The 12,477-nt window shown below is 47.7% G+C and overlaps 1 protein-coding gene across 4 annotated transcripts in view; it reads right to left on the bottom strand.

The window, feature by feature from the left end:
• DOP1B (DOP1 leucine zipper like protein B) overlaps nt 1–12,477 on the bottom strand; it is a 103,313-nt gene that overhangs the window by 69,236 nt on the left and 21,600 nt on the right. For all 4 annotated transcript variants that reach the window (XR_006818001.1, XM_046001951.1, XM_046001949.1 and 1 more), the window contains exon 3: nt 312–493. Coding sequence is in view for 3 of the 4 variants with exons in the window: in XM_046001951.1 (XP_045857907.1) it covers nt 312–493 (182 nt within the window). In the remaining variant the exon portion in view is untranslated. The remainder of the gene's footprint in view (nt 1–311; nt 494–12,477) is intronic.

The raw sequence follows: 12,477 nt of genomic DNA, 5'->3' as shown, positions 1-12,477 counted from the left end.
GGAAGTTTGGAACAATCACCCAGCCAGAGGGAGCTTTCAAAAGCAGCCAGCCAGCCGTTGGGGCTACAGACGCTTGCTTGTCACAGGGTGGTCACAGCGTTCTGTTCAGTAAGGAGGCAGCAGGTTCAGAACACACTTAAAGGCCTGGGAGGATGCGCTCCAGAGGTGATCGTGGTTTATCTCCTGCTGGCGTCCTGACGATGAATTGTTGCTCACCACTCCCTATTTTGTTTGTCGTTTTCTTAGCTTACGAACTGAAATATGGATTATTCAGGCAATAAGAACGTAATATGGAAGGGAAGCTACTATACCTGTAGAGGAACAAATCTTTGGCCAGCCATTTGGTCCCCACAATTTTGAAGATAATCTCATAGGTTTCTAAGGCTTTTAGGTGCACACCGCTGGGCAAGGCAGGATGCAGGCACTGAGCTAACCTCTTGCTGATAATGAGCCGTCTTGGCAATAAGGAATACCTCAGGTTACTCTGTAGGGCCTGGAAAACAGGAGGGAGAACATGAGGAAGAAGGCAGCAACATTTACCACGTAAAGTAAACCTGTAGAGGCTAGAAAGACACAAGCAGACGCAAAAGGAAGACAGAGGGCCTGCGCTGGAAACACCAGGAGGGCCGGGAGCCAGGCTCCGAGGACACGGGTATCAGCAAAGCCCCTAGCAACACTGGAGATGAGGCAGGCACCAGGATCAAGAGCAAGGGAGACCCTGTCACCATCAGACCCGCTCCTCGGTCACACATGGAAATCTGGGTACCGGAGGGGGCTCCAGTCCACACATGAGGCCAAGCAGAACACAGACTACATCAGGAGACGTGACCCCCCCCCATCCCTAAGACGACCCTTGTCTGTGTGCTGAGGAAGCCCTTGGAATCTGCCTGGGGAGAGGAAGAGGTCTGAAGTATCCCCATCACTCCTCCAGCTCAGCTCCACAGCCAGGGGGCTGTGAGTGAGGGGTCACCCCTCTCGGTCATGACTCCAAGCATCTCCGGCAGTTGGTGATCCTGCTGGGTGGGAAGGACCCCGTCCCGCAGGAGAAATGCCGCACTCGGCCAGGATGCGGCAACAGGGTTCCTGAGCCAGGCCTCTGCAGCCGGACACACCGAAGCGGCCTGGGTACCTGTGGTACCTGGGAAACCCGGTCTGGAGGGTGAGGGGGTCACTGCCATTCTGCACAGCCTCAAGCGACCGCGGGTAGAGTGCTATGGCGGGGTGGCTCCTCATGACTCAATCTTATAATACAAAGTGTCTGTCATTATGGAACAACCGGCAAATATTTGCTCAAAGCCTACAGGGTGAAGTCCACACTTCTTAAAAAGCCACTGAGAGGCCTCCACAGCATGACTCCTGCCGGCTTTGCCTCCCCTGCCCCCATCTCTTACTACTTCAGCTTCAAACTCTGCAGCGACACAGATCCATTTGTGGTTCCTGCCTGTGCTCTCTGCCCCTCTGCCCAACCTCCTTCCTGTCCACCTGGCTAGTTTTCCCTACAGGAGACTGAGCGTCCCCTGCCCTGGAGGCAGAATGGTCCCCGCCCTGGGCGCGCCATGCATGTTATTTCCTCCTGCCCTGGGCTCCATGCGCACATCTGTCACCGATTTACAACACTGTCCGAATGACTGTCAGCTCCAGGGCTCACTTGGGCAGGGAGCAACTTGAGGGCCGGGTGTGTTGTCTTCCTCTCTGTGGTTTTCAGCACTCTGCACAGAGCCTAAAACAAAGCAGGCCTTCTGGAAGAACAGAAGATGTGCCCACTGCATTCCGTCTGTGGCTACCAACCGCTGGCCCTGGGCCATACGGTCTTAGGGCCATGATGGCTTTTTTTCATAAGCAAAGAAAATGATCCTGTCCCTAAAACATGCACTGAGGTTATGCAGGAAGTAAAGGGAAAGGAAGGAAAATAATATATTTTTCATCAGAAGCCTGTAGTCTAACTGAATTCTCAAACTCAATAAACCCGTATCTCGGGAAAAAACCCCATATAAGTAAAGGTCATCAAGAAATACCTTACAACATTATATATAAAAGTCTCATATTCTGAAACAAAGGGAAAGCCAACAAAATAATTTCTTTTAAGATTTCATTTATTTATTTATTTGAGAGCGAGAGAGGGGGAGAGAGAGAATCTCAAGCAGACTCCATGCTGAGCACGGAGACCAACATGGGGCTCGATCTCACAAACCCTGAGATCGTGACCTGAGCTGAAATATAGAGTCGGGCACTTAACCAACTGAGCCACCCAGGTGCCCCCAAAATAAATTTTTTTAAAAATGTGCCCCTGTCAAAACAGATCCTGAGGTAAGCCGAAACACACGCTGTTACGGGGGATAAGAACAGAGTGAGACAGCTTTGGCGGAGGGGACATGAATGTGCCAAATGTTCAGGAAACTGCATTTTGTTCTGCACATTTTTGAACATGTCGAAAAGCAGGTGGAACAGCAGCAGCAGCATCACTGGGCTTCAACGAGTATCAACTGCCCGCCAGTCCTGAAGAGACCATGTCTGTGCCTCAACTGGCTTATCCATGCGGCTGTGGGCTTTCTCCCGGGATTCAGGAGCTGGAGACAGGGCCTCTGTCTTCACCTGCAGTTTTTGTCAGAATCAAGCACTTGCATTTTTTTCCCCTAAGATTTTATTTATTTGAGAGGAGAGAGAGAGAGTATGAGCCAGGGGAGGGGAGAGGGAGAAGCAGACTCCAGCTGCATACGGAACCAGACACTGGGTTCAATCCTAGGACCCTGAGATGATACTGAGTGGAAGTGAGATGCCTAACCAACTGAGCCACCCAGGCGCCCCCACAAACTTGCTTATTAAGTCACACCTACTCTCGCATTGCTCAGCGTATTCCAAGGACTCCTGCTGTTTGAGGTGGAAAAGACAGGACACACTCACTGTGGTGGTCATCTGGGACTCACCAGCATTTGCCTTCCTTGGGCTGTGCATGTCCATATCCCATTTCTCTGCCCTTTTGACCCTGGGTATGGCAACATGACCGAGTCTGGCCAGCGGGATAAGTAGAGTGATAGGCATCATGCAGGCACAGGCTTTAAAAGCCAACTCAAAGCTTGTTGGGTTCCCTTTCCTTGACTCTAAGATCATGGACATATGGGTTGAGCCGAAGCCCCCCACCAGACTGGCTCCCTGAGAACCTACAGAGCAGAAACCACATGCTGCCCAGTGAGGCAGAACTCAACCATGTAAAACTGAGATTAGGCCTTGTTTGTTACCATGGCATAACCCTCTCTATCCTGACTAATAAACCTCTTCCCACATAAATGCGATTACAATGAACCAAAACCATCCATTCCAAATGAATGAGGCTGCTTGCTATTTCTTTCTCATTTAAATGTGTCACTTAATTTGAGAAAAGACATAGGAAAAGAAACATAACAAGAACTGAGGCTGTGACCAGTGAACGTGGAACGGGTTATTCACTGTTTGCAGTCTGTGTTAATCCACACAAACACAGCATGTCTGAGAAAGGGACTCAGTGCTGTTGAGGGAAAGGCTGAAAGATAAAGGAAGCTGTTGGATCTGAAAATTCAGCAAAAACAAAGGACATAAACAGACTACACTTAGAAGAACGAGAAGCTGCCTGTCATTCCTGATAAGAAAAATGCAATTAAAACTACAAGAAAGTACCATTCTTTTCACCCATCAGACTGTCAAGCTAGATCAAAGCACTCAAGTTCAGGAGCAGAGCAGAGCCACCGAGAGATCATGAGCCGAGTTACGTTCCCCACCCTGAATCAGGATGTGGCCGGACAGACTTTGCCAGTCTGCTCCTTGGGGCAGTGGGAGAGTCAACCCTTCTGCATCATTTTCACCACTAAACACAGCGCTAAAATCATGCCTAACCCACTTGCCACAGAGCCAGACTTAACAGGTGCTTCCACACTGAGGCAAGGCAAACAAACGAGACTGAGATACTGTAACACTGGTTTAATATGTGAGGTTGGGGGTCAGAGCCGGGCATTCCAGTTCTACCATTTGCTTGTTCGGCAAATTCTTTAAATTTTCCAGCTATCGTTTCATCTATAAAAATGGAGATCATGGCACTTCATGAAGTTGCATCAAATGAGACACCCCATACAAACAGTACAGCAACGTCTGGCACCCAGGAAGCAGCTGGCAAACACGACCTCTTATTATCATGACAAACCGAAAATGAAGGACAAGACTCCAAGAGATGGAGAGAAGATGCATTTTAAAACAACCCACTGAGGGGCGCCTGGGTGGCTCAGTGGGTTAAAGCCTCTGCCTTCAGCTCAGGTCATGATCTCAGGGTCCTGGGATCAAGCCCCGTATCAGGCTCTCTGCTCAGCGGGGAGCCTGCTTCCCTTCCTCTCTCTCTCTCTGCCTCTTTGCCTACTTGTCAAATAAATAAAATCTTTAAAAAAATAAAAAAATAAAACAACCCACTGAAACCCAGTCCTTCACAGATAATGTCTTTATTGGCCCAAAAGCAAACATGGACACTAGTTGGGTGTGTTGAAGAAGGGTGAGAAATACATTGAATCAGAAAAGCAAAGCTCAGACTGCTCTATGTTTGGAGTTAAGATGCCTGCAGACCCAAAATATGATGAAAATCCCAAGAGACACTGTAGCCAAGGAGGAAATCGGCACCCACGAGATGGAGTTGGGGAACATTAAATTTCCTTTTAAGAAGAAGGAAAAGATAAATAGTAATTAATATTTAGCATTAAAAGGGAAAATAAGGTATATCCTAAGTGATATTTAAGGAAAACTTCTAAACAATATATTGCAAGTCTTTTTTTTCCTTAAAGATTTTATTTATTTATTTGACAGAGAAGATAGGGAGAGAGGGAGTATAAGCAGGGGGAGCAGCAGGCAGAGGGAGAGGGAGAAGCAGGCTCCCTGCTGAGCAAGGAGCCCAAGGCTCCATCCTAGGACCCTGGGATCATGACCTGAGCTGAAGGCAGACGCTTAACTGACTAAGCCACCCAGGTGCCCCAACACTTTGCAAGCCGTAAAACTGAAGATTAGAATCACCAGCTGAAAATGCTTTGCCTGGGGCGTCTGGGTGGCTCAGTCGCTTAAGTGTCTGTCTTGGGCTCTGGTCATGATCGCGGAGTCCCGGGACTGAGCCCCCAAGTTGGGCTCCTTGCTCCATGGGGAGCCTGCTTCTCCCTCTCTTCCCCACTTGCTCACGATCTCTGCCCATCTCACTCTCTCAAATAAAATCTTAAAAAAAAACTGCTTTGCGTGCAGTGGATCTGGAGCAGTCCTGAAACAAAGGATTCCCCCGAACAGAGCTCCTCCTCCCCCAGAGCGACAGACTTCATGCAGGAAATGAGGCTGTGAGTCCTATTTAAAAACACCTTCTGTGAGCAGGGAATGTTTTTCCATCTCTTTGTGTCTTCCTCAATTTCCTTCACAAGTGTTCTATAGTTTTTAGAGTACAGATCCTTTCCCTTTTTGGTTAGGTTTATTCCTAGGTATCCCATGGTTTTTTGTGTAATTGTAAATACGACTGACTCCTCAATTCCGATTTCCTCTTATTGTTCGTATATAGAAATGCAACTGATTTCTATGCATTGATTTTATATCCTGCCACGTTGCTAAATTCCTGTATGAGTTCTAGCAACTTGGGGGTGGAGTATTTTGGGTTTTCTACATAAAGTAGCATGTTGTGTGCGAAGAATGAGAGTGTGACTTCTCTGCCAATTTGAATAGTTTTTATTTCTATCTGATTGGGGAGATTAGGAGTTTTAGTATTATACTGAACAACTGTGGTGAGAATGGACATCCCTGTCGTGTTCCTAATCTTAGGGGAAAAGCTCTCAATTTTTCCCCACTGAGAATGATAATTGATGTGGGTTTTTCATAGATGGCTTTTATGATATTGAGATATGTTAAAATATCTATGGTACCCAGAGCAATCTACACATTCACTGCAATCCCTACCAAAATACCATAGACATTTTTCAAAGAGCTGGGATAATCCCAAATCCTAAAATTTGTATGAATCCAGTTAAGACCCCAAATACCCAGAGGAATGTTGAAAAAGAAAACCAAAGCTGGGGGCATCACAATGCCAGATTTTAAGATTACAAAGCTGTAATCATCAAGATGTATGGTACTAGCACAAAAACAGACACAGAGATCAATGAACAGAATAGAGAACCCAGAAATGGACCCTTAAATCTATGGTCAAATAATCCTCAACAAAGCCAGAAAGAATATCCAGTGGAAAAAAGACAGTCTCTCCAATAAATGGTGCCGGAAAAATTGGACAGCCACATGCAGAAGAATGAAACTTGACCATTCTTTTACGCCATACACAAAGACAAACTCAAAGATGGATGAAAGACCTAAATGTGAGCCAGGAATCCATCAAAATCCTAGAGGAGAATGCAGGCCTCAACTTCTTCAACCTCAGCCACAGCAACTTCTTGCTAGACAGAGGCAAGAGAAACCAAAGCAAAAAATGAACTACTGTGACTTAATCAAGATAAAAAATTCTGCACAGCAAAGGAAATAGTCAACAAAACTAAAAGGCAACCTATGGAATGGAAGAAGATATTTGTAAATGACATTATCAGATAAAGGGCTCATCTCCAAGATCTATAAAGAACTTACCAAACTCAACACCCCCCCCCCAAAAACAAATAATCCAGTCAAGAAATGGGCATAAGACATGAACAGACCTTTCTCCAAAGAAGACACCAAATGGCCAACAGACACATGAAAAATGTTCCACATCACCTGGCATCAGAGAAATACAAATCAAAACCACAATGAGATACCACCTCACACCAGTCAGAATGGTTAAAATTAACAAGTGAGGAGACAACAGATGTTGCCGAGGTTGTGAGGAAAGGCGAACCTTCTTACACTGCTGGTGGGAATGTAAGCTGGTGCAGCCCCTCTGGAAAACAGTACGGAGGTTCCTCAAGAAGTTAAAAATAGGGCTACCCTACGACCCAGCAATTGGTCTACTAGGTATTTACCCCCAAAATACAGATGTAGTGAAAAGAGAGGGCACATGCACCCCAATGCTCGTAGCAGCAATGTCCACAATAGCCAAACTGTGGAAGGAGCTGAGATGCCCTTCAGAATGGATAAAGATGTGGTCCATATACACCACGGAATATTACTCAGTCACCAGAAAGGACGAATACCCACCACTTGCATCCACATGGATGGAACTGGAGAGGATTATGCTAAGTGAAATAAGTCAATCAGAGAAAGAAAATTATCTGGTTTCACTTATACACGGAATATAAGAAACCGTGCAGAGGATCATAGGGGAAGGGAGGGAAAACTGAATAGGAAGTCATCAGAGAAAGAAAAACCACGAGAGACTCTTAACTGCAGGAAACAAACTGAGGGCTGTTGGAGGTGGGTGAGGAGAATGGGGTCACTGGGCGATGGGCATCAAGGAGGGCACATGATGTGATGAGCGCTGGGTGTGATACACAACTGATGAATTACTGAGCACTACATCTGAAACTTAATGATGTACCCTATGTTGGCTAAATGAATTACATAAAAAAAAAAAAAAGCGAAACAAACACCTTCTGGGTGAGCAGTATTAAGTAGCATCTCTCCGACGTGCCTGAAAGGGAACCTAAGCCAACTCCTGGTGGCTGTAAGGAAACAGTGGCCACCGTGAAGTTTCCCACTCTGGCTCCCCCAAATTCTCTCTCTGTAAAACTTTCCCTTTAGGTTCGCTGAGGGCTAATGCATGGCCATGAGGGGACCATCTCTGCGTTTTCAGGGCAAACTTAAAAGGGAAGGAGCCGTCCGATGATTCATTCCCCCGCTTCAGCTGCTGAAGATGCAGAGCTCAGGGTGGTGGTTCGGCCATGGTGGCTTTCTTCCACCAGCCACCACTGACTCAGATCCCCTCCGCTTAGGGCCTACGGACTCAGGCATCCCTGGACACGAGAAGTGCTTGGCCCATGTGGCCAGCCCACTTTTAGGATGTGAAAAACACTTCTCAGTAGGAAATTGGAGGCCCTCTGCTGCATCCTTTCTGAGAGTGAGATCGAGCCAGATGCCCAGGGCTGTCGCAGCTTTTGAAAAAGAAAATGTTCTATTTAGAAGAGGCCTGGACTAGGAGCTTTCAAAACAGAGTGCTGTGCACTGCTGGTGAGAATGTGAAACGGTGCAATCACTGTGCAAACAGGATGGTGGATCCTCAAAAGATCGGGGTGCCTGGCTGGCTCAGTCGGCAGAGCATGTGACTGCTGAGCAGGGGGTCGTAAGTCAGAGCTCCACGTTGGATGGAGAGTTTACTTAAAAAAATAAATAAATAGGGGCACCCCGGTGGCTCAGTGGGTTAAGCCATTGCCTTCAGCTTGGGTCATGATCTCAGGGTCCTGGGATCGAGCCCCACATCGGGCTCTCTGCTCAGCAGGGAGCCTGCTTCCCTCTCTCTCTCCTTCTGCCTGCCGCTTTGCCTACTTGTGCTCTCTGTCTGCCAAATGAATAAATAAAATCTTAAAATATAAATAAATAAAATTGTTTTAAAAAGATGAACTATTTGACTTGTTTACTAAATGACTGTATGATCCAGCAATTCCACTTCTGAGCCCCTGTGCGAAAGCACTGAGACTCAAACAGGCATTTGCACACCTGTGTTCACAGAAGCGCTATTCACAATAGCCCAAAGGTGATAACAACCCAAACGTTAATGAACTGAAAAAAAGAATGTGGTCTACACATACAGCGGACTGCTCCTCAGCCGTAACGAGGAAGGAAATCCCGAGGCACGCTACCATGTGGATGAATCCCGAAGACACCGCAGTCAGTGCAGTAAGCCAAACGCAAAAGGACACACACTGTATGATTCCACTTACACGAGGTCCCTGGAGTCATCAAAGGGACAGACCCAGAAAGCGGAACAGGGGGAGGGGACCACGGGCTAGGGGAGGGGGAGGGGAGCCTGTGTTTAGTGGGAACGGTCTCGGTTTTGGATGGTGGTGCTGGTTGAACGACAAGGAAAACACACTGAACGCCACAGAACGGTACACTCATAAACAGTTAAAATGGTAAATTTTATGTGTATTTTATCACCCCAAAAGAAAAAAGAAATGAATGCTGTGTTTTCCACAACTGGTCCTGCAGCTGAGCTGCAAGAACCATGAATCCTCCCTTGAGTGACACTTGCTTGTTAAAAACAAACTGAAAACTCTTTCCTCACCAGAGAACAAAGGGACTCCTTTTAGTAAATCCTGAAGGGACCCAGGGACCGGGTCTAGCCTTTCCTGAGTGTGAGGTTTTGGTGTTTTTCTTTTGTTTTTGTTTTTAAGAGAAAGAATACTTGTGGGGAGCCTGGGTGGCTCAGTGGGTTAAGCCTCTGCCTTCAGCTCAGGTCATGATCTCAGGGTCCTGGGATGGAGCTCCCCATCAGGCTCTCCGCTCAGCGGGAAGCCTGCTTCCCCCCTGCCCCGCCCTCTGCCTGCCTCTCTGCCTACTTGTGATCTCTCTGTCAAATAAATAAATAAATAAATAATTAAAAAAAAAAAGAAAGAAAGAACGAGAGAATACTTGTAAGTAAGCAAGAGTGAGAAGGGGAGGGGGATGGGAAGGGGTAGAGGGAAGGAGAGAGAGAGAGAGAGAATCCCAAGAAGACTCAACGCTCAACGCAGGGCTCCATCTCACCACCCTAAGATCACAACCTGAGCCGAAACCAAGAGTCCAACGCTTAACTGACTCAGCCACCCAGGCACCCCTGAGTATGTTTTTAACCCCTAATTAGCAAAATAGCCACATTAACTGAGTTCACCTTCTAGCACTTAAAAACTCCTGATTTCCTCTTTAACCGCTTCTGGCAATTTGAAAGCTGCCGAGACTGGGACCCCGGTGTGGGTCAGGGAGGGCCGTCCTGACGCTGCCTTGCTCTTGCCAGCCTCTATCCAGACAGTGTGCTCCTCTAGCAGGAAAAGCCCAGTATTTCCAGGGAAGTTTCATTGTTTGGGTTGTGTTTTTTTTTGGAAACCAGAAACCCGAGTAGGCTTAACAGACAAATTAAGAGATACAGATACACAATTATAGTATATTTTTATATTACATGTACAACACATGTGATGAATATTGCATAAAAATGATGTATACTAAAAAAATAGATGAGAAATGTTCTTCAGCTATAGAATAAATACCTCAAGGAAACTCATAAATCTGGAAGGACAAAATGGCCATGTTCTTGAAATCACTTTGAAAACAGGAAGGAAAAGCTAGGATTAAAGCAGAAATAAACCTTCCTCCTTCTTTTCCTCAAGAATGACGCTATTTTAAAAGCATTCCTTCAGCTAATACAAGATATAATAGTTGGGACCTTGTCGTATGCATCAGCGCAGCAGACTGACCTGAAAATAATAAAAAATCTATAAAACCCAAGTTTGAAAAAGAAAGGTCTGAACCACATCCAAGCTTGGTTAATAGAGACCAGGAAGTGTCTCGCTTTGCCCCATCCACGATAATGTCTGCACCGCACTTTGGTTTTTTTTGACATCACGCATGACGCAGACTGGTTCTGTATAAGAAACAGCGTTAAAAATTTCTAAAAGGTAGGCCACAGACTCAGAAAGTACTTTAATACACTTAAAAAATGTTTAAAGGGAAATTTAACGAAACGGGAAGAGGGTGAGTTATATTTGATCTTAAAAAGTTCCCAGAAGAGATCTCCCAAACCTGCTCTTCCCGGTGATAACACTGACTTCCGGATGCCAGATGCTTGTCTGTAAGGAGACACAAGCGAGCCAATTCAAAAGCCGGCCTGGCATCAAGCAAATGGTAAAATACCAGCAGGCCTTCCTTCTGGAAGGTGGTCACCTTTAAAAGGCTGTTCGTTTCATGCCACAAAAGCGACGCCGCACCGTGAGTAAGGCTGGCCAGGTGACACAAGCTTGAACGCTCATTAAATACTTGCCAAGGGACACCAACGGTGCCCTTCAGACAGAAGGAACACAGGACAGACACTGAGGAGTAACAAACTGGCCAGGACCTCCCACGTGAAAGTAGGCCAAGTCCTGAAGGTGGAGATGGTGAAGAGCGTCATGTCCTACCTGAGATGGCGGTGACTCAGCCACCGTGCCAGCCTGGGAGGAGGACGGAGACGGCAGGAGACAGGAGAAGCAATAGGCTGCGAGCAGGCACGACAGGGAGTTGGGATTTCACAGAGAACCCACGAAGTCCGCTTCTTTTTAACTGGGGGAGTGACACCTGTACAACCCCTCTGGAGAAGAGAGCTTCCTTCCTAACAAGGTCCCCGACGGAAGCTTGGCTGTGTGGCGCTGACATGCCAGCGGGCCGCAGAGGGCGCGCCTGCCGAGCAGTGGCCCGAGAGTCGTCACCGCGCCTTACAACACGCACACCCCACGACCTCGGCTTGCAGCAGAGCCGCTGGCAGGGCGCCGTGTTCTCGGCTTCACCCGACCTTCCACGCAAGGTAGAGATGCATCAGAACGCATGTTTTGGTTTTAAAAATGTCTCACAATTAATTTTATTCCTTTTGGATCGGTTCTATCTCGCTGCCAGAGCCAATATTAACTCACACTTTCTGAGCAAACACCACGCTGCCTGCTAGGAGCCCCTCCGAAGGCTGAGCGCACACACTGCGGGAGGATGGCGACCCCAGGCCAGGCCAGGGCGGCGACAGCAGGCCGACCCGGGGCTGCCACTGCCCATGCATCCACAAGCCCGGGGCTGACACCTCGGCGAGACAGCCTGGGAAGCTCATTTTTCTCAGCTGAACCGGAGCTGGTTTTGCTGTGGAGGTAACTTGTTGCTGGTCTAATGCATGACAAAGCAAAGCAGGGGCAGGGGACATGTGACAGAGAGCACAGTCTGGGAATGAGCTGACCTGGGGCCCAGTCGGGGCACCACCCTTCCTCAGCTGCCCAGCCCAGCACAGGTTTCCTGAGCACAGGCACCCGGTCGTACAGGCGAGACTCGAAAGGAGCTGAAACACCGGGGTAGTCACGCCATTCCCACTTGCCCAGGACATCCGGACGCACAAGAACACATGCGTCTACATGCGCGTAACACGGACACTGAGTCCAGGCTCTCGGTCAAGAGGACCTGGGAATCTGCACGCCGGGTCAGAAAACTTCTTAAAACACGACAGGGGTGCCTCGGTGACTCAACTGGTTAAGCACCCAATTCTTGATTTCGGCTCAAGAACTCAGGGTTGTGGGATCAGCCCTGCTCTGGGTGTGGAGCCTGCTTGAGATTCTTTCTCCCTCCCTCCAAAAACAAAAAGCCACCACCCACGAAAAAACCCAAAACAAACCAGCACAGAGCAGGCTACCTCATAGAAGGCAAGCGGCAACACACATGTCCAAAGATTGCGCTTTATTTTTCCCTTGGGAGTTTATTACAACATCTCTTGTAGAAACCACTCCCTCTCACCACCAACAGCAATCTTCCCTATCTTCCCACACAGAAGCTTTAGACGGCTAGCTGTAGGACCTTCCAGGCTTCCAGACTTACACGTCG

Source organism: Meles meles, chromosome 4, assembly GCF_922984935.1.
Source record: "Meles meles chromosome 4, mMelMel3.1 paternal haplotype, whole genome shotgun sequence".
NCBI classification, from domain to species: domain Eukaryota; kingdom Metazoa; phylum Chordata; class Mammalia; order Carnivora; family Mustelidae; genus Meles; species Meles meles.
Note: the sequence above shows the minus strand (reverse complement) of the source record. Positions and strands in the feature narration are given on the sequence as shown.